Below are 27,738 nucleotides of genomic sequence, written 5' to 3'. Positions count from 1 at the left end.
GACTTGTTTCCAGTATTTCCTGTTTTTAACTTTGCATGGGAAAATATTAAAGTAATACAATAAATTAAAAATCTGATTTTAAAATTCTTTATTCCATCTCATTGATTTTGATCATTTATCAATAGTAAGACCTGAGATTACAGTGTAAGGAAAAAGTAACAGGTTTTCTTAAAAGAATCAACCTGCACTGGAACATGGGGGATTTGAACACATGCCTCTTTACACAGATGTTGGGACTCTTCTGGCAGAGTCCTGAAGTAAACATTCATTTGAGAAATGAAGAGCAATTTAAATAGTGTAATAATGGAAAACAGATGATAGGCCATGAGTCAAATGGAAAATTAACATAGTACCAATTATGAAATGTTACAGCTGCAAAACAACTGTTTAAACGTTACAACTTCTATCAACTCAATGTTCAGTTCTGCAGCATCTCTGCAGAGTCATCCCAGGGCTGGCTTTTGAAATAAAGCTGCTTAACACAATGATATCCCTGAGGGCTCTTGTGTGCTCTGATGGTGTCCTTACCTTTGAGCCTTGTAGAGGCTGCTGTTAAACTGTAATTAAATTGTTTCAGGAACCTAACATCCTCTGTGCAAGAAAACCTGCCTCTCACATCTCATTCAAACTTTTCCCATCTCACCTTAAAACTATGGCCTCTAGTATATGGCATTTCCACCCTGGGATAAAGTCATTTCATGTTCATCTAAACCAATCTCACATTCATAGAGTCATAGAGCACGGAAACAGATGATTTGGTCCAACCAGTCCATGCCAAACAAACTCATACTAAACTAGTCTCACCTGCCTGCTCCTGGCCCATATCCCTCCAAACCTTTCCTATGCATGGCTGGTCTAGTTCAGTTTCTGATCAATGGTAATCTCCAGGATTCCATGACCACAATGCCAAGGAGACCATCAAGGAGAAATGGTTAGATTCTTCCTTGTTGGAGACAGCCATTGTGTGGCATGAATGTAACCCACTATCTTTGTCATATTTCAAATATGATTGCTAGAAATTTAATTTCCATTATCAACACCATTCTGCACAATTCCAGAATGTATTATCAACACTATTCTGTACTAACTTTATCTCTAGTTGAACGTGATTCACAATCAAGAGTAAGCAGCCTTAAAGGCTCTGAAAACATTGCATCACAACAGCTTTAAATACAGTCCACTATTTCTTCCGAAGCCTTCATTGGATTGTAGACCATGAAGTGAAACTGGTTAAGTTTCGGAGTTTTACTGCATGCAACGCCTATAAAAGAAAAGAAAAACCCAGTTATGGTTCATGTAATTCATCAGAAATAAACTTGGTATCTTAACACTACATACTAGCAATATTTAAGTACCACAAATTTCACGTGCTAAATAATAAGAAGGAATTTGTCTAAGGGTGTGCCTTTTCAATTAAACAAATGCTTGTGGCTCACTGCCCCTTGGTGCATTCCCCATGTTACATCTTGGCCAGAGTCAATCTGCCTTTTAAATTGAAACCAAAGTCTTAGGGTAATTGTTCCCATGTGGACAGCACCATCTCAACCAGAGTCCACCTGCCAACCAATCAGCATGTGATTTGTCATTCGATATAACATGTGCCCTTTGAATTTGTGATAATGGGAACTGCAGATGCTGGAGAATTCAAGATAACGAAATGTGAGGCTGGATGAACACAGCAGGCCCAGCAGCATCTCAGGAGCACAAAAGCTGACGTTTCGGGCCTAGACCTCTGATGAAGGGTCTAGGCCCGAAATGTCAGCTTTTGTGCTCCTGAGATGCTGCTGGGCCTGCTGTGTTCATCCAGCCTCACATTTCGTTATCTGCCCTTTAGATTTGTTGCATTTGTCCTTATCAGTGTAAGACAAAAAAAATCTTCAATAGCAGGTCTCTTGTTTCTGCAGTATGAAGACAATTTAAGTCACCATATTCCTACTGAACCATAGTGTTGCTCCCTCATTAGACAGAGAGAGAGACAATTCACGGTGGTTTAGCCTGAGGGTCACCACACCTTGGGAAAGGATGAGGGACAGTCCTTCATGGGAACCACAGCTGCTGCAAGAATTAAACCCACCCAATGGTATTGCAAACCAGCTACATAATCAACTGAGCTATGACAATGGAAGCCTGATCTGAGACCTGGCTGTGTTCCTAATCAAAATCAGAATCACTGCTCTAGTGATGTCCAGCAGCGATGTCTGCTAGAAATAATACAAGAAATACTGGGCAAGACATTACTGGACTCTTATTAAAATAACATACACCATTGTCAACTGTAGACTCACATCAAGAGTAACTAGTTTGGCTAAGTAATAGAGAACTTTCTCTAACTGGGTAATGATAGCAAGAATTACTTTTTTTGCATAACACAGTATGATGTCCAACTGTGCTTCATGAGTATTGTAAAATTTCATTCGGTGTTGAGTCACATAGGGAAATATTAGGACAGTTGTCCAAAAGTTTGAACTTTCCAAAAAATAAAAGCAGGTATGAAAGAACATGGTGAGCAGAAAATAGACACAAAGAAATTTAGGAAGTAAATTCCAGACCTTAGACATCTGATGTAATTGTTGATTGCAAAGCAACTTTTAAAAAAAACTATGCAAAAAGCCAGAATTGGTGGAACAGATCTCAAAAGGGGTGCAAGGCTGCTGGAGTTATGAAGAGAGGAAAGGCAAAGTCAAGGAAGGAGTTGAAAACAAGAATGACATTTTTAAACTGAGGGACACTGCAGGACTGAAAGTAAAATGAAAGTTAGCATTTATTGTACATTTTTATTCCATTAAGATAATGATCAAGGCTTCTCACGCTTGCTCCAGTTTAAACTGACAGTACGTTCATACCTGATGCCTGTAAACTTATGACACAACCCCAATAACTCTCTGATGCTGCAGTTACTGCCTGGGATGATCGATAATTACTTACATAAATCTTAATGCCTAGTCATGAACACAATGCAGTCTTCAACCTGGCCAACAAAGATAGATTTCCAAGATTGTGTCGGAGCGTAGCGACATTTTGTGAGCTGTCTACAGCACATCTTATTCTTACATATTTTATATTGTTCTGCTCGTCTTAACCTCAATTCTAAGTCTATCAGAATTACTAACAATGTTCTCTTAAATCTGCTTTCACGTTTGGAGCGGCACAGTGACTCAGTGGTTAGCACTGCAGCCTCACAGCACCAGGGACCCAGGTTCGATTGCAGCCTCGGGGACCTGTCTGTGCGGAGTTTGCACATTCTCCCCGTGTCTGCGTGGGTTTTCTCTGTGTGCTCCATTTTCCTCCCACAGTCACAAAGATGTACAGGCAAGGTGGATTGGCCATGCTAAATTGTCTGTAGTGTTCAAGGGTCTGTGGGTTATAGGGGGATGGGTCTGGGTGAGATGTTCCAAGGGTTGGTGTGGACTTGTTGGGCTGAAGGGCCTGTTTACACACTGTAGGGAGTCTAATCTAATCTAAATATTCTATGACTGCTGAGGCTTGATTACCAACGCGGGAATTGCAAGCCCAGGGGAGCTAAGGGCCTACAGGCTTCCCGCAAGACTGACCTCCTCGTGGAAACTTGGAACTGAGGTGTAACCAGTGCGAGAACAAGGCCTGAGCCCATGGTGATCTGACAAGAAGTCCTGACTGACTGTAAGATCTCCCAGCGTGCTAGTGAAAAGAACTAGTGCCCAGTACCCCATCGAGCGCACCCACTTAGCTTGTTGATGCCGGAACTGCAAGCCTAAAGGCTTTCCTTCCTTTTGCAATCCTAACCTCCCTGATCTTGTGAAAGCTGAGAATTGAGGTCCAACCCGTGCAGGAACAACACCTTACCCCACTATGACCCAGAGGCCCAACTGAAACGGCCACAGCATCCCCCGAAACACTGAAGGCTACGATTGGTGCCCTAGTCCCCACTGAGAGCACTGCTCTGAGAGGTAAGAGCAGTAGACCTTCCTCACTGACACCCAGGATTGACTAAGAGTAGCCACCTACCCAGGAAACATGGGAGCTGCGTTGGATCTCGGGTGAGACTGAAACTCCAGGGATTCAAGTCCACTCTCCCCAGCATATTCCTGGTAAACATCCAAGCCATGGAGAACAAAATGGATGAATGTAAAACTGGACTCTCCTTCCAAAAAGAATTGAGACACTGCTGTGTGCTCTGTTTTATGGAGGCATGGCTCACTCCTGAAACATTTGGCAGTGCCTTACAACCTAAGGGTTTCTCAGTTCACTGAATGGGCCGCTTGGGCATCCTTGGGTAAGGCAAGGGGCTGTGGAATCTGCTTCCTTATCAACACCCTCTCTGTTCAAACAAGACGACTGTGGCCAGTTACTGCTTCCTGGACCTAGGATGTCTTACAGTGAAGTATCATCCCCACTATGTGCCGTGTGTTCACCCCCGCTATCCTGACAGTGGTCTACACTCTACCCCATGCAGAAGTAAACAGTGCACTTGATGAGGTATATAATGCTACAAACAGTCTTGACAGAATAGCCGGTGGCCTTGTTCATCACAGCCGGTGACTTCAGCCAGGCCAACCTCAAGAATGTGCCACTAACGTGTCTCCTCCTGTCTCACCAGAGATCCAAACATCCTTGACCACTACCTAACCCTCAGATGCCCACCGCTCCATCCCTGGACCACATTTTGGAAAATCAGATCACAGGGCAGTGCTCCTCCTACCAACTTAGAAGCAGAAATTGAAGTATGAGGACCCAAAACAGAAAGTAGTACAGTGTTAATCTGAAGCAACAGAAGGGCTTTCATAGGACAGCTTAGAGTCGGTGGACCGGTCCATTTTAGTCAGTCCAAATGAGTATGCCAATACCATTACGGATTTCATCAGTAAATGTATGGAAGACTGCATGCCAAAGAAGTTAATCCAAATGTTCCCCAACCAGAAACCATGGGTGAGCGGCGAGGTCCATTCCCTACTGAAGTCCAAGTATGAGGCACATAAATCAGGCCACACTGACCTGTACAGGATATCCGGGTACAATTTTCATCAGAGACACCAAGAGGCAATACCAAACCGAGCTGCAGACCCAGACCAACTTGGATACCCATTGTTTGTGGCAAGGCTCACGTGACATAATAGGCCACAGAGCAAAGTCAAAGAGAATCAAGGGCAACAGTACATCCCTGACCAACGAGCTCAATGCATGCTATGCTCACATTGAACAGAAGGTCAATGAAACGACGTAACTGATCCCAACAGCCTTAGATGCTCCTGTACCCATGGTCACCTCTCCAGACAACAGACTGGCCTTCTTGAGAGTGAATCCTTGGAAAGCGACTGGCCAAAATGGAGTCCAGCCACGCACTCAGATCATGCGCAGACCAGCCAGCGGGGTGTTCACAGACATCTTTAACCTCCCCTCACTGCGAAATGAAGACCCCACCTGCTTCAAGAAGACCACCAACATCCCAGTGCCAACAAAAATCATGGTGTACCTCAATGACTGTTGCCTGGTGGCTGTGATCTCATAATTATGGAGTGCTGAGAGTTTAGTCATGGTTCACATCAACTCCAGCCTACCAAATGATAAGATAAGGTCCTCTGTACCCAAGATGATGCCGAAAGGCAACATTAGAAACTTTTCACTGCACTCATTCAAGTGCATGTAGCAAAAAAGGCTTTTTAAACTCTTTAGCCAAGTGTTCAACTGTACTAAGTCTCTATTCCTACCCTCAGTAGCATGTAGCACAGAGAATAATCCTGGGATTACTACACTAGAGGTCCTGCTTTTCAGTTTACTACCTAGCTCCCTGAATTGTCACTGCAGGACCTTGTCACTCTTCCTCCCTATATCATTTGTGCCAGTGTGGGCAATGATTTCTGTCTGTCTACCCTCTCATTTCAGGATGTTCCAAATGCACTCAAAGACATCCATAACCCGAGACCAGGGAGGCAATATACCATCCTGGAGTATCTGTGGCACTAACTGTTGAATCTCCAATTCCTGTGGCTCTACCATGCTTTGTCCCTCCTCTCTGGACAGTAGGACCAGCCATGGTGCCACTGCTCTCATTGCTTCTGCTGTCACATGATGGGCCAACCCCATCATCAGTATCCAAAATGGAAGGTTGCCACACCTCAGGCAAAGAGAGGGGTTGAGAAGGTGAATTTATCATGACAAGAGTGCAGCAAGGCAAAACTAATCCAGCCAGCCAATTACAAATTCAAACACTGTCTTACCAGGACAACAAAGTGTGTAGCTGGATGAACACAGCAGGCCAAGCAGCATCTTAGGAGCACAAAAGCTGACATCTTGGGCCTAGACCCTTTAGAGAGAGTGGTGAAGGGTCTAGGCCCAAAACGTCAGCTTTTGTGCTCCCGAGATGCTGCTTAGCCTGCTGTGTTCATCCAGCTACACACTGTTATCTGGGATTCTCCAGCATCTGCAGTTCCCATTACCACTGTCTTACCAGGTATTTCTCATCTGTATTTCAACCGTATACATTTTGCATTTTGCAAGAGATCTGCACTAGATTACCAGTTCTTTATTGAAATGAATGCACCCAACTCCAAAGATTTTTACTCTTTTTACATACATTTCCATCAGCTGAATTATGCATCCTTCCCTGCAGGTCAAACTCCCATTTCAAAAAACTAGTCAGATTATCCATGTCATTGTGATTTCTCTTTACTTCACTCGGGTGTACCTCCTTCCTCAACTGAAATAATTTCTGCTTGGAGAACGATTAAAGAAACAAACAAACAGAATGTTTGATGTTGTTCCAAATAAAAAATATAAATTTTCAAATTTTAAATGTAAGTCAAAACAGCCAGATCTTCCTTGCAAATAGAACATTACAGCACAGTACAGGCCCTTCGGCCCTCGATGTTGTGCCGACCTGTCATACCGATCTCAAGCCCATCTAACCTACACTATTCCATGTACGTCCATATGCTTGTCCAATGACGACTTAAATGTACCTAAAGTTGGCGAATCTACTACCGTTGCAGGCAAAGCGTTCCATTCCCTTACTACTCAGAGTAAAGAAACTACTTCTGACATCTGTCCTATATCTTTCACCCCTCAATTTAAAGCTATGCCCCCTCGTGCTCGCCGTCACCATCCTAGGAAAAAGGCTCTCCCTATCCACCCTATCTAACCCTCTGATTATTTTATATGTCTCAATTAAGTCACCTCTCAACCTTCTTCTCTCTAACGAAAACAGCCTCAAGTCCCTCAGCCTTTCCTCGTAAGACCTTCCCTCCATATCAGGCAACATCCTAGTAAATCTCCTCTGCACCCTTTCCAAAGCTTCCACATCCTTCTTATAATGCGGTGACCAGAACTGTACATAATACTCCAAGTCCAGCCGCACCAGAGTTTTGTACAGCTGTAGCATAACCTCTTGGTTCCGGAACTCGATCCCTCTATTAATAAAAGCTAAAACACTGTATGCCTTCTTAACAGCCCTGTCAACCTGGGTGGCAACTTTCAAGGATCTGTGTACATGGACACCAAGATCTCTCTGCTCATCTACACTGCTAAGAATCTTACCATTAGCCCAGTACTTTGCCTTCTGGTTACTCCTACCAAAGTGCATCACCTCACACTTGTCTGCATTAAACTCCATTTTCCACCTCTCAGCCCAGCTGTGCAGCTTATCTATGTCTCTCTGCAACCTACAGCATCCTTCGTCACTATCCACAACTCCACCGACCTTAGTGTCATCTGAAAATTTACTAACCCATCCTTCTACGCCCTCATCCAGGTTATTTATAAAAATGACAAACAGCAGTGGACCCAACACCAACCCTTGCGGTGCACCACTAGTAACTGGTCTCCAGGATGAACATTTCCCATCAACTACCACCCTCTGTCTTCTTTCAGCAAGCCAATTTCCGATCCAAACTGCTATATCTCCCACAATTCCATTCCTCCACACTTTGTACAATAGCCTATTGTGGGGAACCTTATCGAACACCTTGCTGAAATCTATATACACCACATCAACCGGTTTACTCTCATCTACCTGTTTGGTCACGTTCTCAACGAACTCAGTAAGGTTTGTGAGGCACAACCTTCCCTTCACAAAACCGTGCTGACTATCCCTAATCAATTTATTCTTTTCTAGATGATTATAAATCATATCCCTTATAACCTTTTCCAACACTTCACCAACCACTGAGCTAAGGCTCAGGTCTATAATTACCAGGGTTGTCTCTACTCCCCTTGTTGAACAGGGGAACCACATTTGCTATCCTCCAGTCATCTGGCACTATTCCTGTAGACAACGACGAGTTAAAGATCAATGCCAAAGGCTCGGTAATCTCCTCCCTAGCTTCCCAGAGGATCCGAGGATAAATCCCATCCGGCCCAGGGGACTTATCTAACTTCACCTTCTGAAGGATTTCTAACACCTCTTCCACGTGAACCTCAATCCCACCTAGCCTAGTAGCCTGTATCTCAGTATTCTCCTCGACAACATTGTCGTTTTCTACAGTGAATACTGTTGAGAAATATTCATTTAGCGCTTCCCCTATCTCATCTGACTCCAGACACAACTTACTACTACTATCCTTGATTGGGCCTAATCTTACTTTCGTCATTCTTTTATTCCTTAAATACCTATAGAAAGCCTTAGGGTTTACCCTAATCCTATCCGCCAACAACTTCTCATGTCTCCTCTTGGCTCTTCTGAGCTCTCTCTTTAGGTCTTTCCTGGCCACCTCGTAGCCCTTAAGTGCCCTGACTGAGCCTTCACATCTCATCCTAACATAAGCCTTCTTCTTCCTCTTGACCAGAGATTCCACCTCCTTCGTAAACCACGGCTCCCGCACTCTACAGCTTCCTACCTGCCTGACAGGTACAAATTTATCTGGGACACACAGGAGCTTTTCCTTGAATAGGCTCCACATTTCTAATGTGCCCATCCCTTGCAGTTTCCTTCCCCATTCTATGCTCCCTAAATCTTGCCAAATCTCATCGTAATTGCCTTTCCCCCAGCTATAACACTTGCCCAGTGGTATACACCTATCCCTTTCTATCACTAAAGTAAACATAACAGAATTGTGATCGCTATCACCAAAGTGCTCACCTACTTCCAAATCTAACACCTGGCCGGGCTCATTACCCAGTACCAAATCTATTGTGGCTTTGCCCCTTGTTGGCCTATCTACATACTGTGCCAGGAAGCCCTCCTGCACACTCTGGACAAAAACTGACCCATCTACAGTACTCGAACTATAGTGTTCCCAGTCAATATTTGGAAAGTTGAAGTCCCCCATGACAACTACCCTGTCTCTCTCACTCTTATCGAGAATCATCTTTGCTATCCTTTCCTCTACATCTCTGGAACTATTCGGAGGCCTATAGAAAACTCCCAACAGGGTGACCTCTCCTTTCCTGTTTCTAACCTCAGCCCATACTACCTCAGTCGACGAGTCCCCAAACATCCTTTCTGCAACTGTAATACTGTCCTTGACCAACAATGCCACACCTCCGCCCCTTTTACCATCTTTTCAGTTCTTATTGAAACATCTAAATCCCGGAACCTGCAACAACCATTCCTGTCACTGCTCTATCCATGTCTCCGAAATGGCCACTACATTGAAGTCCCCCAGGTACTAACCCACGCTGCAAGTTCACCCACCTTATTCCGGATGCTCCTGGCATTGAAGTATACACACTTCAAACCAACTTCTTGCTTGCCGGTGCCATCTTGCTTCCCTGAAACTTCATTTCGGACCACCCTACTCTCAACCTTTTCTATAGTCGAACTACAATTTTGGAGCCCATCCCCCTGCTGAATTAGTTTAAACGCACCCGAACAGCCTTAGCAAATTTCTCTCCCAGTTTAATCGGTACCCCTCTGGTTCAGGTGAAGACCATCTTGCTTGTAGATGTCCCATCTACCCCAGAAAGAGCCCCAATTATCCAAGAATCCAAAACCCTCCGTCCTGCACCATCCCTGTAGCCACATGTTCAACTACTCTCTCTCCCTATTCCTCACCTCACTAGCACGTGGTTTTTAAATGAGCTTTGAAGACCTGCCACATCCAGTGATGAATGGTGGTGGGCAATTAAACAACTAACATGAAGTGGGAGCTTCATAAATAACATCATCCTCAATGACAGGGGAGTCCAGTGCATGTGAGTACAAAAGACAAAGCTGAAATATTTGCATCCGCCTTTTGCAAAGGTGCTAAGTGAGCAATCTATCTTGCATTTGTGTCATTCTCCTACCTCTTCCCCTTTAGGCTGCGTATTGTTTCCTTTCTAACAATTATCTCTGCAGCCCAGGCAACAGCCTGGAAAATCTCCTCTGCACCCTCTCCAGTGCTATCACATCCCTCCTATAATGTGGATTTCAGAGCTGCACACAATACTCTTAGAACATAGAACTAAAATGATTGACTGTTTATGTTGTTGCTATCAGTTTTCTCCCTCTTTACATTTAATGATTTAACTGTTTTGCCAAACCATGCTGAGCTTAATCGCTCAAGTGAGTCTTCTCCAAGTCCCAAGTTCTAGGCTTGCTCTGGAATCTTCATCACATAATCCAGGCACTGCCAGAAGTGCTCTTTCAGATGAAATCATCATCTTTGGTCCAAAAGAATGCATCATGGAGCAAGACATTTTCTTGGTGTCCCGGTTAATGGTCAACATTGAAGGAACTTTCACAGCTGACTGAAAGTATGAGCATCTCTGGAAATCGGAGTTCGGTTCAAGAAAAACAAACGGTGACGTTGACAGCAGCCCTTGAAGGGGCCTCATTAATCAGAGATGCTCACAACTGGGAGTGTCAGGATTTCACTGATCAGCTAAGTGTTTGTTTGAAGACCTATAGAACTTATAAATCTTGATGTGTTTATTTTTCTAAATCTATAATAATGAGTAGGTTAGGGTTTTTTTAATGTTTTACTGAGATGTCTCTTCGTGAAACCTTTTTTTAAAATATAAAGCATGGGTATTAACTTATCCTATAGAAGTGTTTTTAGGCCAGTAACACTGCCATTTTCTGGGTCTACTTTTTGATGACACTAAACAACACTTTTTACTGTATACTGTAACAAAATACATCTGACAATAAATAAATCAAATCAATGTTTGACCACTTGATGTGTCATAGCATAGAAGACAATTGGCCAAGTGCTAGATAATGGTGAAGAGAGGTGCTTGATAGCTGAAGTCAATACCATGGGCTCTCCATCTGTGCTGTGAAACACTGAATCCATACAGCTTCAGTGTAACTTCTGTTAAATCATTGATTCCAATCTATTCCAGGATTTTGTAACTTCCCAATATTTGGGAGTGGTGAACATTCAAAGTCTACCAATATCTTTAGGTCCCTCAGTTTACATTTTTGGTAAATTTAGGTCCAATTTCTACTCCCAATATTTAGTGCTTTTGGATTTGCCATAGTAGGTTCCAATGGCGACCATTTAAATGCCTCATCCCTTGTTACCTCACCCCTATTATGGGAAAGAAATTTTAAAAATGAAAATATGTCTAATGTATTGGCCCCCTTTTTTGTATGATACCCAGGGGAACATTTGATGAACAGGCTCCAGCTATAATAGAAACTTCATGGATGACCAAATTCCCAAGTGAAGTCAAACCTTTGTGACTACTTTATATGAAGTAAAGTCATGGCTTCTTAATATTTGCAGGACAATTAAATGTTAGCCTGAAAATGTAAGAAGAGGTTGATCTTAATGATGAGCATCATAAATTTGGAGATGACCTGTTGGGTCTTCTTTCAAATATCATGTCTCCATGTCCATCCCAGGGCCATACATATCTATTTAATACTCCTTCTCTACTTTAACTACTCCTCAAAAAGTTGCCCTCTATCAGCTAGCCCTCTATTCTATCCATTACACCAACTGATCTTAGCTGAGTTAAAAAGGTAATGTTATCCAAGGTCTCTCTAACGCTTTAGGTATACAATACCGAGTCTTTCCCATCAAATTTGACTATTAATTTGTCATCTCCAAATTTATGATGCTCATCGTTAAGATCAACCTCTTCTTAACATTTTCAGGCTAACATTTAATTGTTCTGCAAATATTAAGAAGCCATGACTTTACTTCATATAAAGTAGATCACAAAGGTTTGACTTCACTTGGGAATTTGGTCATCCATTAAGTTTCTATTATAGCTGGAGCCTGTTCATCAAATGTTCCCCTGGGTATCATACAAAAAAGGGGGCCAATACATTAGACATATTTTCTTTTTTAAAATTTCTTTCCCAGAATAGGGGTGAGGTAACAAGGGATGAGGCATTTACTACATATCCCCCAGGACCCTTTAGAAGGTGCTGGTGAGCAGTGTCCTTGAATTGCTGTAGCCCATGGAGGGTGTAGGCTGTTACAGGACTTTTTCCTTTTTGACATACCAAATGCAAGTTTGTATCCACATTTAAACATACCAGGCCCTTGCAGGATTTCACAAAACAAATTATTTTCGGGGTAATCCACGTGATACTGTTATGAAGATGATGAGTATAAGTTTTATAACTTTCTCTCAGGGAGCCAATTTCATACTTGCACTTTAATAGATTTTTGTTTCGAAGACTTACCATAACCCCCAGTTCTGTTAGCACAGATAAGGGCGCCGAAAAACTGTGGGTGATATTTTTGGATTCTTTTAATAACCTTCTGGCAAGCTTTGGCTGGTTCAATTCCCATTCGCATATACTCCACTGCTTGGTAACTGATTCGAGAGGCAAAGGTAAAACAAAAATGCACACGTTAAAGATGATCATTGACCAGCAAAAAAATTCAAAACAGTCTAGTCAATCATGCTTTTTACTGATGAGGCAAAATGCATTCATCTAATGACAGCATTTTTAAAACATCTGCCATAATTTAAAACAACCACTTAAAAGAAATTGTTATTTTCTAAAACACTGCAAGTAGTTCAGTGTACAGAATTGGGAGGGGATATGTTTCAGAAAAATTCTATTGCCCAATTGCTGGCTTTTTGATTGAATAATAGAAAAAAAAAAATCCATCCTTTGTCTGTGAACCCATATCCCCAGAATATTGGCTCTAGATTGTTAGGCCGAAGTGAACACTGCTAAGCCATTACCCCACAGTGAAGCACCACACCAATAAACTATGTCTCACCTGGGAACGTGGCTGAAATAGGAAACAAGCAGACCCACTTCTTAAGCATACACTGTATTAATATTCCAAAATCCTAAACCACAATGAATACCTGTTACTCACCTGTGACATGATTACATAACAACCTTTTTTTCATAATAATGATGATAATACTGAAATGTAAACTTTTTAAAAACTTGAATTCCATTAAGCAATAGAATTTACCAGACACACTTTTAAGCACCAACCACTCATTCTCGATATTGCAGCTTCAGTCAAAATGATTATAGCTCACCAGCTTTGAAAAGATATTTTTCACCCCAAGTAGATCTGTTAAGAAAGACGTACCTTGGAACAAACCGCATCATAACATCTCCATTTCCAGTAGCAGCTGCAGCTCCAGCTGTGCTATCGGCATAAGCACCTGCCCCAGCTATCGGTGAATCTCCCACACGGCTATGAGAAGCACAAATACCACAGTCATTTTGAAAAAAAACACATGAATTAAACCTTGGAATTGATTTCAATGTTGGAAAGTTGGGTGCAGTGGTAATGTGACTGGTCTAGTAAGGCATACCTCAGATTATTGAAGTCATGGAAGTCTACAGCTCACAAAAAGGCCATCGGCCCATCAAGTTTGCATTGATCAAAAACAACCACATAATTATTCTAATCCAGCACTTGGCCCACAGCTTTGTATACTTTAGCACCATTCCTTATTGGCCTTGGCTAAGGTTCTGGGGACATGACAATGGTAGATGTTGAAATTTGAATTCAAGAGGAGAAAAGACTGGTTAATTGTGACCATGTAACTACTGTTGATTGCATTAAAAGTCCCATCTAATTTACTAATGTCCATCACAGAAGGATATCAACCTTCCTTAACTACTCTACCCTACCCTACCCTACCCTACATGTGACTCCAGATCCAAAGCAAGGTGGCTGGGCAATTACGGATGGGCAATAAATATTAGCCTTGCTAGTGACATCCAACATCCTATAAACAAATAATAATAATTAAAAAAATTTCTCTATCAGTAATACCAAAGCAAAGCAGATTTGTATCGTGCCCTTGTCCCAGGAAATGGCAGGATATACTCAAGAGGTGAGGCAGAAAGGGAGATGAAGGGTCATCGACTCAACATTTTATCTCTGAGCTCTCAACAGATGCTAACAAAAACAGAAGTTGCGGCAAAAGTTCAGCAGGTCTGGCAGCATTTATGTAGAAAAATCAGAGTTAACATTTCCAGTTTGGTGACCCTTCCTTTGAGGAAAATAATACAAAAATACATACCCTGGGATTTTATGTGTTAGACCATTGGTAGATGTCCCAGCAGCTATACTTCCAGTCTTGTCAATCACAACCATTCCTAAATTCAAAAATCAATAATCAGCTAAAATCAATGAATCCTCAACTAATTAGAGTTGCACAAAGTGCATTCATCTTAAAGATCTATCAAACATTGCAATATATATAATTTAGTAAAATAAAAGATTTACCAATGGTGTCATGGTTATGAACATCGGCAATCTGTGCTGGTATTCCATGGTTTTTTGACAGTGGCCCCATTATTGGTTTGTATGGCCCACATGAAGTTTCAGGATTTGGTAGAACATTCTGTGAAAATCAAAATGCCTTTCTACAGTATTAGTTGACATTGTAAACTTCTCATTTCATACCTTAATATCATCTCAAATGTTTAGTAATATTTGACCTCCACTTAAAGTAAGACTCACCTTCTGGAAATTGGGCTGGCATCTTTGGTTCAGCCATTTTGTATGCATGGACAGTGATATATTTGTTGTTAGATCTTCACTTAAGAAACCCATATTCTGAGCAAATTCTGAAGCTGTTGAAAAAAAAATGTATTTTTAATGAACTATTGAGCTAAGTGCATGAATAATAGAGGTAAAGTACATGGCTCCATGTTAACTGAAGATTACTTGTTGTGCCATGTCAATTTTCTTTTTGTAAGGCATTTTCATTCAAGACCAAAACAGGCTCTATGCAAAATATTAATCACAGAGCCATGAGTTTACAGTAAATTTGAATGTTTTATAAAGGTTAGCTTTTTTTTTAAATCTATGTTATAATGGGAGGACTATATTCCTTTTTAAAAATCAACTGGTGGAATCTCTCTCTTTTTGTCATATATTCTTTAATTCAGGGGTCGTTGACAGTATAGAGGGCTGTTGTAGGCTGCAGCGGGACATTGACAGGATGCAGAGATGGGCTGAGAGGTGGCAGATGGAGTTCAACCTGGATAAATGCGAGGTGATGCATTTTGGAAGGTCGAATTTGAAAGCTGAGTACAGGATTAAGGATAGGATTCTTGGCAGTGTGGAGGAACAGAGGGATCTTGGTGTGCAGATACATAGATCCCTTAAAATGGCCACCCAAGCGGACAGGGTTGTTAAGAAAGCATATGGTGTTTTGGCTTTCATTAACAGGGGGATTGAGTTTAAGAGTCGTGAGATCTTGTCGCAGCTCTATAAAACTTTGGTTAGACCGCACTTGGAATACTGCGTCCAGTTCTGGTCGCCCTATTTTAGGAAAGATGTGGATGCTTTGGAGAGGGTTCAGAGGAGGTTTACCAGGATGCTGCCTGGACTGGAGGGCTTATCTTATGAAGAGAGGTTGACTGAGCTCGGTCTCTTTTCATTGGAGAAAAGGAGGAGGAGAGGGGACCTAATTGACGTATACAAGATAATGAGAGGCATAGATAGAGTTGATAGCCAGAGACTATTTCCCAGGGCAGAAATGGCTAGCACGAGGGGTCATAGTTTTAAGCTGGTTGGAGGAAAGTATAGAGGGGATGTCAGAGGCGGGTTCTTTACACAGAGAGTTGTGAGAGCATGGAATGCGGTGCCAGCAGCAGTTGTGGAAGCAAGGTCATTGGGGTCATTTAAGAGACTGCTGGACATGCATATGGTCACAGAAATTTGAGGGTGCATACATGAGGATCAATGGTCGGCACAACATCGTGGGCTGAAGGGCCTGTTCTGTGCTGTACAGTTCTATGTTCTATGTTCTAATGTCAGACAGTTACAAATCATTCAAAAGAAAATCAAAGAAAGGGTATTGTGGGAAGTTAAGGAGGAAACTGCAGAGCCCCTCACAGAAATATTTGTTTCACTTATAACCATGGATGAAGTGCCAGGGCTGGTGGATAGCTAGTGTTGTGTCTTTATTTTTAAAAAAGGCTATGAGGAGAAGCCTGGGAATTACAGACCTGTGAGTCTGACATCAGTGTTAGGCAAGTTATTGGAGACCATTCTGAAAGATAGGAATTACATGCATTTGGAGAGGGAAGAAATTATTAGGGATAGTCAGCATGGTTTTGTGTGAAGAAAATCATACCTTGCAAACTTCATTGAGTTTTTTGATTCAGTTTTGTGTGAGTTTTGTTCAGAAGAGATTTACGAAAAGATTGTCGGGGGAGGAGTGGTAGATGTTGTTTACTTAGACTTTAATAAAGCTTTTGATAAGGTTCTGCACGGTAACTAATTAGTAAAGTTAGGTCACATGGAATTCGGTTGCCAATTGGATACAAAATTGGCTTTACAGTAGGAGACAGAGGGTAAAGGTATTTCAGAATCCTCTCCCCCTCCCCCTTTTCTGATGAAGGGTCTAGGCCCAAAAGGTCAGCTTTTGTGCTCCTGAGATGCTGCTTGGCCTGTTGTGTTCATCCAGCTTCACACTTTGTTATCTCGGATTTTTCAGCATCTGCAGTTCCCATTATCTCTGGTAAAGCTGGAGAGTTGTTTTTCAGCCTGGAGGCCCGAGACCAGCAGTGTTCCACAGGGATTGTGACTGGATCTACTTTTGCTTGTCATTTATATCAATGAATTAGGTAAGAATGTAGGAGGTATGGTTAGCAAATTTGCAGATGACACTAAAAATGGACAGTGAAGAAGGTTATCGAAGAAGATAAATATCTTGATCAATTGGATCAATGGGCTGAGGAGTTACAGATGGAGTTTAATTTGGATAAATGTGATGTACTGCATTTTGACAAAACAGACAAGTGCAGCACTTATACAATTAAGAGTAAGGCCCTGGGTCATAGAGTCACACAGCACAGAAACAAACCCTTCGGTCCAACCAGTCCATCATGAACATAATCCCAAACTAACCGAGTCCCACCTTACTGCTCCTGGCCCATATCCCTCTAAACCTTTTCTACTCATGTACTTATCCAAACATCTTTTAAACATTCCAGTTGTACCCACATCCACCACTTCCTCAGCAAGTTCATTCCACACGTGAACCACCCTGTGTAAAAAAAATTTACTCATGTCTTTTTAAAATCTTTCTCCTCTTACCTTAAAACTTTGTCTCCTCATCTTAAAATCCCACATCCTAGGAAAAGGACAACTACAATGAACTCTGTCAATAGCCCTCACTATCCTATAAACTTCTAAACTTTTATAAAACTTGAACAGAGAGACCTAGGGGTTCGGGTACATAATCCGTTGAAATTTACACCACAGGTAGACAGGGTGGTTTAAAAAAAAAAGGTGTTTAACATGCTTAATTTCATGCTCAGACCTTTTATATATAGTCGTTTGGACATCATGTTAAGGTTGTACAGGACATTGGTGAGCTCTCTTCTGGAGTACGGTGTGCAGTTGTGGTCATCCTATTATAGGAAGGATATTATTAAATTGGAGAGGGTTCAGAAGAGACTGAATGTTGATGTTGCTGAGAATGGAGGGTTTGAGTTGTAAAAATGGGCTGGGACATGTTTTCACCAGACCGTAGGAGGTTGAGGGGTGGCTTTGCAGAGGTTTATAAAATCATGTTTGACAGAGATGAAGAGAATAGCAAAGGTCTGTTCCCTATGGCGCAGCAGTTCAAAACTAGGGAATGCATTTTTAAGTGAGAGGAGAAAGATTTAAAAAGCACAGGAGGGGCTACGTTTTTTAAAAAAAAATACAGTGACTGGTTAGTGCTAGTCAAAGTGCAAGTACAGTTACAACATTTGAAAGACACTAGGATAAGATAATGAATAGGAAAAATTCGGAGGGATATGGGTCAAATGCACATAGGTGGGACCAGTTTAGTTTGGGAAATGGTCCACCTAGACGAGTTGGAGCAGTGAGTCTGTTTCCATGCTGTATGATTTAATGACGGATGAGTTATTACTTTTGTCACGATCTTCTAATTTACTGCCATTTAAATATTTACATATGAAGGGGAAGAAGCAATGTTATAAACTGCCCTGGTCAGATAAGGAGACATAGAAGCGGTAGTCCTTAGGAAGGATAATTAGACTCAGAAGAAGGACAGCAAAACTATTTAACAGAATGATTTCTGGATGCCAAAGGCTAATTTGCACAGAGAGATTAGACAAATGAGAGTTACCTGAAATTTTAAAAATTCACAGAACGATCTGTTCGAATTTTGTTGTGTAAAAAGGAGAATGGATGGGATGGACTGAGAGAAAATGTTGTTGCGCCAATTGGCAAGTCCAGCATAAGCAGCCTCAAAATTAGAGCTTTCAGGGGTGAAGTTGGGAAACATTTCTGCACATGGAGAAGGTTAGTAGTTTAGAACTCTTTATCCCTACATGTTGATTCTGGGACTACCGAGTAATTGTTTACTTGGGAGTAAACTAGTTTCATTATATCCTTCTTTTCTCACGAACACTGGTTTATTGAGCCATGTTCATCCAAGGGACCTCCAAGTGCTGGTCAAAACTCAAACCAAATCTAAAGGAAATCTCAGGTACTTCTCAAGCTTAAAATAGACACTTCCCTGAATTTCTAAAGAGGAACTTGTTTATCTTCTTTGGTTGATAAAATCCCATTAATACTAAAATCGGTGAGTCTCAAAAAACAAACAGTTTAAAAAAAATATCAAGTTGACAGAAATGAAAGTTAATTATTAACTTCAGACATAGAAAACCCAAAAATGTTCCTAATTCAAAAACTAAAAACCCAAACTTACCAAAAAAAAACTTAACAGTACGCATTGTGCAGTCTGCATCATCCACTACAGATTTTCCTGTCCAATATTTATCATTCAACGTCTCAAAACAGCTGGCAGTTTTCATTTGTGGACCTCAGTGCGCATGTTTCCCACATTGTCAATGAAATTTGGGAGGTCAAGATAGGTACCTAAAACCAAAACGTCACCATTTTTCCCTTCAAAACAACAAGGACTGAGGATTACCTGACTCCCCCACCAACAGCGAATGACTGGTGTGATCCATCACTGCTCGAGCAACACGAATCGCACTTTTAATTCTTCGAAGTTGCCCAACTCCTCCAACCTCCATTGTGTCACTGAAGAATTTTTATAAATGTGGGCAATGATCAATATCAGTTGTTGACAACATGCATGGTTTTCACTCTCCTACACTCTTGTTCTGGCTTTGATGGTCAAGTACTGTATACATGGGTGATCATTAAAGTTATGAAGAAATAATTTTAAAATCAGGTCATAACTTGAAATCTAGTGAATAATAGACTTAAACAGAGGGCTAACTGCCCAATCCTCTTTGTCAGTTATGTCCATTCGTTGCAAAGGTAGCCCACAGAGCCCATTGTAGCACTCAAGACGTTTCCTGGCTGATTGGCGTTATTGGGGCTGGACTTTTTGTAGACTCCAAAAATCACCTTTTGATTCAAATTGGTAAATTACATTTGGAATTTTCTGTAGTTACAGTCCCTCTCTAAGGTCTTTAATTTTGGTTTATTTCTTCACCTTTTTTTTTTAAAAAAAAAGGAGAAACTACCACATTAGCCTGAAGAGTCCTGTAGTGCAGTGGCAATATCTCTATCTCGAGGCTAGAAGGTGCAGGTTTATCTTGATTCAACATTCCAGGTTCATGCAGCACCTCAAAATATGACTGTGTCATATCACATCCAAATAGTTTCTTGAAAGGAAAGGTCACCCGGTCAGGACAGAACTGGAGGAGTCAAACACTCAATACCGTCACGACTACAACAGGTCAAAGGCAGAGTGTAGACTCTGCAAAGTCTGCCAACTATCTACAAGGTAATAGTCAGGAATGTGGTGGAATATTCACCCTTTACCTGGATGAGTGCAGCTCTAATAACACTCCAGAAGGTTGACAAAACATGTAATTTGATTATCAAATAAAAACCGAGAGAACTGCAGATGCTGTAAGTCAGGTATAAAAAGAGAAGTTGTTGCTGGAAAAGCTCAGCATTTGTGGAGAAAAAATATCAGTTGCCATTTCAGGTCTGGTGACCGTTCCTTAGAACTAGGAGTTCTGAGGAAGGGTCACCAGACCCGAAATGTTAACTCAGACTTTTTTTCTTCACAGATGCTGCCAGGCCTACTGAGCTTTTCCAGCAATTTCTGCTTTTGTTCCTAAAAATTGATTAGCACCCCATTTTCCATCTTAATCATTCATTCTCTTCATCACTGGTACACCAGAGCTTCGATGTATACCAGCTACAAGAATCACTGCGGAATCTCAGCAAAGTTCCTTTGACAGAATTGTGCAAACCCTTGACCTCTTAAGCCTAAAGGACAAGGGAACTCCACCACATATCACTTGTTTTGGCAATTTGTATCTGGATTTGGAATTGTATCACCATTCCTTCATTGTCGCTGGGTCAAATCCTGTATCTCCCTCCCAAGCAGCAGTGGGAACACTTATACCAGAGCAGCTGTAGTGGTTCATAACAACATTCAAGAGCAAATAGAGATTGGCAATGACTTTACAATGATGCACATTTTCTATGAATGCAAAACATTGAAACAAGAAGTGTCCATCATTGGCTCTTCCTCAAAGACAATAGATGGTACACTTCTGTAAACCGCATACACAGTGTGGTCGCTTGTCCTACAAGTAGAGGATGATGACCCAAAGTGTGATTATAGCTTTGAATCACAGACCAGGGGATACATCATATCAAACTACCCACCAAGATCTTCAGGAGACAGCATTTTTACATCCAAATTAGACATCACATTTTAGCTTTCTCACTTCATAGGAAATTGTATATAGGGGCTGGCATTTAAAAGATTGCTGCACATTTGCTTTGAAAAGCAGCTTTGTTAAGTGGAGACACTTCCCATGTATGCAATAATACTCAGGCATATGACCTACCCATTCATGATCATGGCATCCAATGTTGTTTCCCCATGTTCATCTGGGTTTCCTCCGTATCCCACAGTGCCTCGACATTGGTAAATTTCACACTGATGCAAACCTTTCTCCACTGCATCCAATGCACAACTTCCAGACTGAAGGCTGCTCCATGCTAAATCAAATAAAAATGGCGACAAACATTTAGGCCTTGTGGATATTGCATGGGAATGGAACTGAATGGATTGTCCTAGGTACAGCCATCATGGACTCAACGAGCTGAATGGTCTCCTGCAAAATAAATAGCTTGATAAATATAATAAAATGTGAGGCTGGATGAACACAGCAGGCCAAGCAGCATCCATAAAATTGATCCGTCATGTAGTGCAAGGGAAAATTGCTGAATGCAGATTTTGCATGGAAGACAAGTAGAAATTGATTGATAAAGAAAAACAAAAGCACACATTCCATTCTGGTTAAAAAAAAGTTAAATCCAGGTTCGCTAAGAAAGAGGAGTTTCCAAATCAGTTCAAGGTGGACCTGAGCTGTCAGCCCTCTGGGGAATGCGTTACTGTGCTGATTTATCCTTGGCTATCCACTACCATTTAGTGCCAGTCACTTCCAAACTCCTCTTTTTCACTGTTTAAGCTCCCCTGACAGTATTGTGGGCACAGAGGATCATTTAGTTTAAGAAGCCGCGCTAAGCAAGAAAAAACCCAAAGATGTGGATTTACTTAAACAAGAGCCATGGCTTGATTTGACAGCTCTGGCTGTCTGATCCATCAATTTCACTAAGTCCATTTGCAGACTGTTTCAAGCAACTTAGGTTTTCACAGTATTGGGACTTCAAAGGTTCTGATGATTGACACATTCATTGCACTGCAGTAGAAGGAGATTTTATCTTGCAAGTTACATTTTATAAATTAATCACTTTTGAAATGGGCGAGATACTTAAGGAGTGCTTTACATTGGTATTCACCGAAGAAAGATATGTGAGGAATGCCGAGGTTAGGGAAAGGTGTGTGAACACTCTCAGGGAGGTGAAAATAATGAAGGAGGAAATGTTGAGTATCTTGAAATACATTAAGGTAGACAAGTCCCCAGGACTAGATGGGATCTATCTGAAGGTACTGTCAGAGGCAAAGGAGGAAATACCAGGGGCCTGAACAGATATCTTTATATTCTTTTTGGCCTCAAGCAAGGTTCCAGAGGTCTCGAGAATGGCCAATGTTGTTCTTTCGTTTAAGAAGAGAAGCAGATAATCCAGGTAATTACACATCAACGAACCTGACAGCAGCGGTGGGGAAGCTGTTGCAGAAGATACTGAGAGAAAGGATTTATTTACATTTGGAACCAAATACACTTGTTCATGATAGGCAGCATGGTTTGTGTGGGCAAGGTCATGTCTCACCAACTTGATTTGAGTTTTTTGAGGAGGTAACAAGAATGATTCATGAGTGAACGGTAGTGGATGTTGTGTACATGGATTTTACTAAGGCATTTGATAAGGTACCGCATGGCAGGCTGATACAAAAGAGTGTCACAGGATCCATGGTGTGCTGGCTAGATGGGTACAGAACTTAGCTTGGTCATCGAAGACAGAGAATAGTCGTGGAACGATGCTTTTCAGAATGGAGATCAGTGACTCATGATATTTTGCAGGGATCAGTGCTGGGGCTTTTGTTGTGTGTAATATTAATAAATGATCTGAAAGTGGTCTGATTAGTAAGTTTGCAATGAGACCAAAATTAGAAGAGTTGCAGACGGTGAGGAAGATTGTCAAAGGATAAAAAGAGTGCAGAGAAGGTTTATTAGGACATTGCCTGGTCTGGAGGGTTTTAGTTATGAGGAGATATTCGATACACTTAGGATTGTTGTCACTGGAAAGATGGAGGCTGAGGTCAAAACTGGTAAAGGTCTACAAAATTATCAAAGGAATTCATAGGTTGGATAATCAGAGGCATTTTCCCAGGATGGAAAGGTCAACTGGAAGAAGGCACAGGTTTAAGATGAGGGGGGGAAAAGTTTCGGGGAGAAGTGCAGGGAGAATTTTTCATACAGAGGGTGGTGGCTGCCAGCTGCCAGTGGAGGTGGTGTAAGCAGGCAAGTTAGCAACATTTAAGGTGTATCGTGATCAACACATAAATAGGAGGTGAACAAAGGGATAGAAATTACGCATGAACAACAAGTAGCGGACATAAACAAGGATCAGGAATTAGTACAAGCTTCATGGGCTGAAGGGACTGATCCTGTGATCTTTTGTCCTTTGTTCTTTATGTTCCCTGTCAATGATCCACTACCACCACAGGGTTCATTTCTTCTATAAAGTTTGTTGATAGAATGGGTATCTATGTTGAGAGGATTTTTGGGGGTGGGGGAAGCGAAAGAAGAATTTCTTGGCCTGAAGGACATGAAGCGGCATGGATATACATAAGGAACTGAGGGAATGTGAGGAATGAGCATTGACGTACAGAGGGATCTTGTAATGCAAGCCCATAGCTCCCAGAAGGTAGCAACACAAGTGGATCACATGGTAAAGAAGGTGTATGGCACGTGTGCCTTTATCTGTTGAGGCATTGTGTATAACCATTGATGAAGCATGTTGCAGCTGTGTAAACCTTTAGTTAGACTACTACATTTGTGTACAGCTCGAGTCACCACACTATAATGAAGGATGTGGAGGCTTTGGAGAGGGTGCAAAAGAGTATGTTATCTATAAGGAAAGGTTGGACCACTTTGCATGGGAGCGCCAGACGCCGAGGGGCACCCTAATCGAAGTATATAAAAAGACATAGATAGTATTGATAGTCAGAGTCTCTTTCCCAGGGTAGGCATAGGCTCAAGGGAGGATGTTTAAAGGAATGTGACGGAAGTTTCTTTGTATACAGAGGGTGATAGATGCCTTGAACGCAATGTTATTTGTTATGGATCAAACCAAACTCCCTCAAACAATATTAAAGAGGGCAGCCTAGACCCTAACTTTTTCTTAGTTGTAAAGGTGTTACATTTCAGACGCAATTCGCTTGGGAAAACTAACAGTCTGGAAGCAATACACACTTTACACTTGCATTGTAGTTAAGAAAAAAGAACTTGAAACAATTAAACTCTATTAGAAAATGTAACAGAGTATTGGATTCTTTACTTACTAAACAGTAAATATCGAAAAATCCCCTCAACTCGCCCTTGGCAACAGCAAATTCAGTAAAATAGATTGTCTCACAGGCAATTCCCCAGTTCAGGGGTACAAAAAACAAGAGAAAACTCATATTCAGAGTAGCAGGGACAGGCATACAGCAGCTTCCAAACACCAATAACTGCTAGTGTAAAACTAAAATTAAATGTCCTGGTTCTGTGGGAGCTTGACCCCAGCCATTCAGGCTGCTTCTATTGTACCAGATTTAAAACAAAAAACCCATAGCCTGTTTGCTTTATGGGCTGTGAGTAGACTGATCAGCAACTCTGTCTCAACATTTCTTCATAAAAGAGTTTTGAGAAGATTTGTAGCTCAGGGTGAGGGTCTGGATGTGAGTTTGCTCGCTGAGCTGGAAGGCTAGTTTTTCGGACGTTTCGGCACCATTCTAGGTAACATCATCAGTGAGCCTCCGACAAAGAGCTTCGTCGGAGGCTCACTGATGATGTTACCTAGAATGGTGACAAAACATCCGAAAAACTAACCTTCCAGCTCAGCGAGCAAACTCACATCCATAAAAAGGACAAAGTCCACCTTTTAAGGCCATAGTATCATCACACAAGGGAGGGGGAACAGCAGCAGATGCAATAGCAATGTTTAGAAAGCATTTAAACATTTACATGAATGGGAAGGGAATACAGGGACACAGACCATATGCAGACAGATGAGATTAGTTCAGAATGACATCAAAGGTTCACACAGAGATTGTGGGCTGAAGGGCTTGTTCTTGTGCTGTGCTGTTCTATGTTTGAAGGTTGGAAAGCCTCTCTATTTTAATGCTTCAGAGACAAAGTCACAGAGCACCTCAGCACCCACCAGACCTATGGCTGTGCCCTGACTTCCCGAGGTCAGCTCTCACCAATTCAACCAGTAAACTCCCATGTTCTCAGCCCAGCTGAGGTACAGGACTTGATAATGTCAATGCTTCAACTGGGCATAAAAAGAGTCCATGATACAATTTTGAAGAAGAGGAGAATTGCAGAATTCTTGCCCATTACTTTTTCCTCAGTTTGACTTCCAGCTGATTATCTGGTCATGGTTCCACCCGTGTGTATGATCTTTTTGTACGTAGTTTGACTGCTGTGTTATAGGGTTTTTTAAAAATTCATTCATGGGGCGAGGGCAACCAGGCAGCATTTATTGCCCATCCCTAATTGTCCAGAGGGAAGTTCAAAGTCAACCACATTGCTGTGGGTCTGGAGTCACATGTAGGCCAGACCAGGTAAGGATGGCAGTTTCCTTCCCTAAAGGACGCGCGTGGCCCAGATGTGTTTTTCCCCGACAATCGGCAATGGATTCATGGTCATTATTAGATTCTTAATTCCAGATTTTTACTGAATTCAAATTTCACCATCTGCCATGGCAGGATTCAAACCCAGGTCCCCAAAATATTAGCTGGGTCTCTGGATTAACAGTCCAGCAATAACACCACTAGGCCACTGCTTCCCTGCAGAAATGGATTTCATAACTGGAGATGGCTAAGATTTCTACAATAGGAATGGGCATGGATGGCAAGCTATTGCCAAGATCACCTCTGGAATATTTCACAACTCCGTCCTGCCTCAATTTATCTCTTGCTGAAAGCCTTTTATCTGTGCTCCTTTCACCTCTAGACTTTATTATTCCAACACACTCCTAACTTCTACAAACCGAAGATCAGCCAGAACTCTGTCGCCCCTGACCTATTCTGCTCCAGTGTGGGTTTCCCCCATCACCCTTATGCTCCCACATTCTCAATAGTTTTCCACACTCTGACTCCTCCCTCTAATCCTGGGCGTTTCTGGAGACCCAGTTTTAGTTGACCATTACTGGTGGCCATGCCTTGCACTTTATTCCTTCCCCACAAACTTCACTCTAAGGAAAAGAAGAAAAAAGTAGTCGTAAATAAATATGCTGGTCCTCTATGTTGAAAAGCGTAAAATGAATCCGACCATTTGATGACATTCACGGGTTTTACAGGATTTTCCTTCTGGGTCGCCACTTTCTTTTAGGTCACATGCTCGACCTTTTTGAGCATCTACGCCAATACCCCGTTGTGCCTTCAGATGACATATCGGTTTACCGTGCCCTGATGAAGCACGCTGTGATACTTTCGGAAGAGTTAAAGATGCACTTAAATTCCAGTTGTTTGTTCGTTGACAGAGGTGATATAAATAAGTCACGGTGAGAAATTACACAGAACTTAAACAAAGGTATTTCCATTCCAGGCAATGGACATTTTAGGGAATTGACAGAAGTTGGTGTGACTTACTGTATGAAAGCAAGATAATAAAATGTGAGGCTGGATGAACACAGCTGGCCAAGCAGCATCTCAGGAGCACAAAAGCTGACGTTTCGGGCCTAGACCCTTCATCAGAGAGCTCTCTGATGAAGGGTCTAGGCCCGAAACGTCAGCTTTTGTGCTCCTGAGATGCTGCTTGGCCTGCTGTGTTCATCCAGCCTCAAATTTTATTATCTTGGAATTCTCCAGCATCTGCAGTTCCCATTATCTCTGATACTGTATGAAAGCAGTTTATTTGCACGAATGAAGGTTTATTCACAGTGGAATTCGGTGACAGAAGATATTTTTTTCTCTAGGCACATTTCCCCAATGCTACCAATGATATAGCTTTAAAACGAGCATTTAAACTGAACAATAACTGCAAATCATCCCCAATCTCGTGGGTGAAAAAGTTAAGTTACACTTATGAGAAAACCGTCTATTTTCAGTTTAAATACAGCCTATACCCTCTTCCTCGGACAAGCAACTAATATTCTTAAAATCAGCAAATATGCAGAAGCTTGCAAAAGTTTTCACTTTACACAGACATGACCATGCATTGAAGTGGGGAGCGACAGCAATGCCCGCTCGCACATACCTTCCACCGCAGCCACTTGGTCAGGCCAGGTGGCGATGACCAGGGGGATCTGGGTGTCCGCTTGGAAGCAGGAGGCGCTCAGCGCGAGAATCAGTGGAACGTAACCCGGGGATCCCATAGCAACATGAGGCGGGCCCCCATTCACAGAAAGCCCTGCTACTACTCAGCCCGTCAGGATCAGCTCACTCGCATACGGCAGCTGCCGCAACAAAACTTGGCTATTTGGCCACTCGCTGCAAAATTTACTTCCCACACTCGTCTATGCTTGTCTGAAGGCACCGCCCCTACGTCTGTTTGTAGTACGTGCTAATTTAAAGGGGAAGATGAATTCAGTTCACAGGTCGGCGCAACATCGCGGGCCGAAGGGCCTGTTCTGCGCTGTATTGTTCTATAAATGATATTTTTATGACATCTATTTAGTTACTCGAATTCTTGGATTATATGCCCAAGTTCCTTTGCTTTTGGTTGTTGGAACAGGCAATAAAAATGATCAGAATTTGCTGTAACATCTTTAGATCTACAAGACAAAAGGTGATGTGCGGCCGATGGATTTTAAT

General features: G+C 41.9%; 1 protein-coding gene across 1 annotated transcript; it reads right to left on the bottom strand.

Moving 5' to 3' along the window:
- Window positions 1-73: 73 nt before the first annotated feature.
- On the bottom strand, window positions 74-27,472 carry LOC125451283 (N(4)-(Beta-N-acetylglucosaminyl)-L-asparaginase-like). The gene is made up of 9 exons (XM_048528246.2): window positions 27,182-27,472; window positions 21,155-21,308; window positions 19,243-19,355; window positions 14,802-14,914; window positions 14,565-14,682; window positions 14,359-14,434; window positions 13,413-13,520; window positions 12,536-12,669; window positions 74-1,261 (listed from the first exon to the last, which is right to left on the bottom strand). The coding sequence occupies exons 1-9, from the start codon at window positions 27,297-27,299 to the stop codon at window positions 1,167-1,169; spliced, it is 1,029 nt and encodes a 342-aa protein (XP_048384203.1). The 5' UTR covers window positions 27,300-27,472; the 3' UTR covers window positions 74-1,166.
- Between the last annotated feature and the right edge of the window lie 266 nt (window positions 27,473-27,738).

Source organism: Stegostoma tigrinum, chromosome 3, assembly GCF_030684315.1.
Source record: "Stegostoma tigrinum isolate sSteTig4 chromosome 3, sSteTig4.hap1, whole genome shotgun sequence".
NCBI classification, from domain to species: domain Eukaryota; kingdom Metazoa; phylum Chordata; class Chondrichthyes; order Orectolobiformes; family Stegostomatidae; genus Stegostoma; species Stegostoma tigrinum.
Note: the sequence above shows the minus strand (reverse complement) of the source record. Positions and strands in the feature narration are given on the sequence as shown.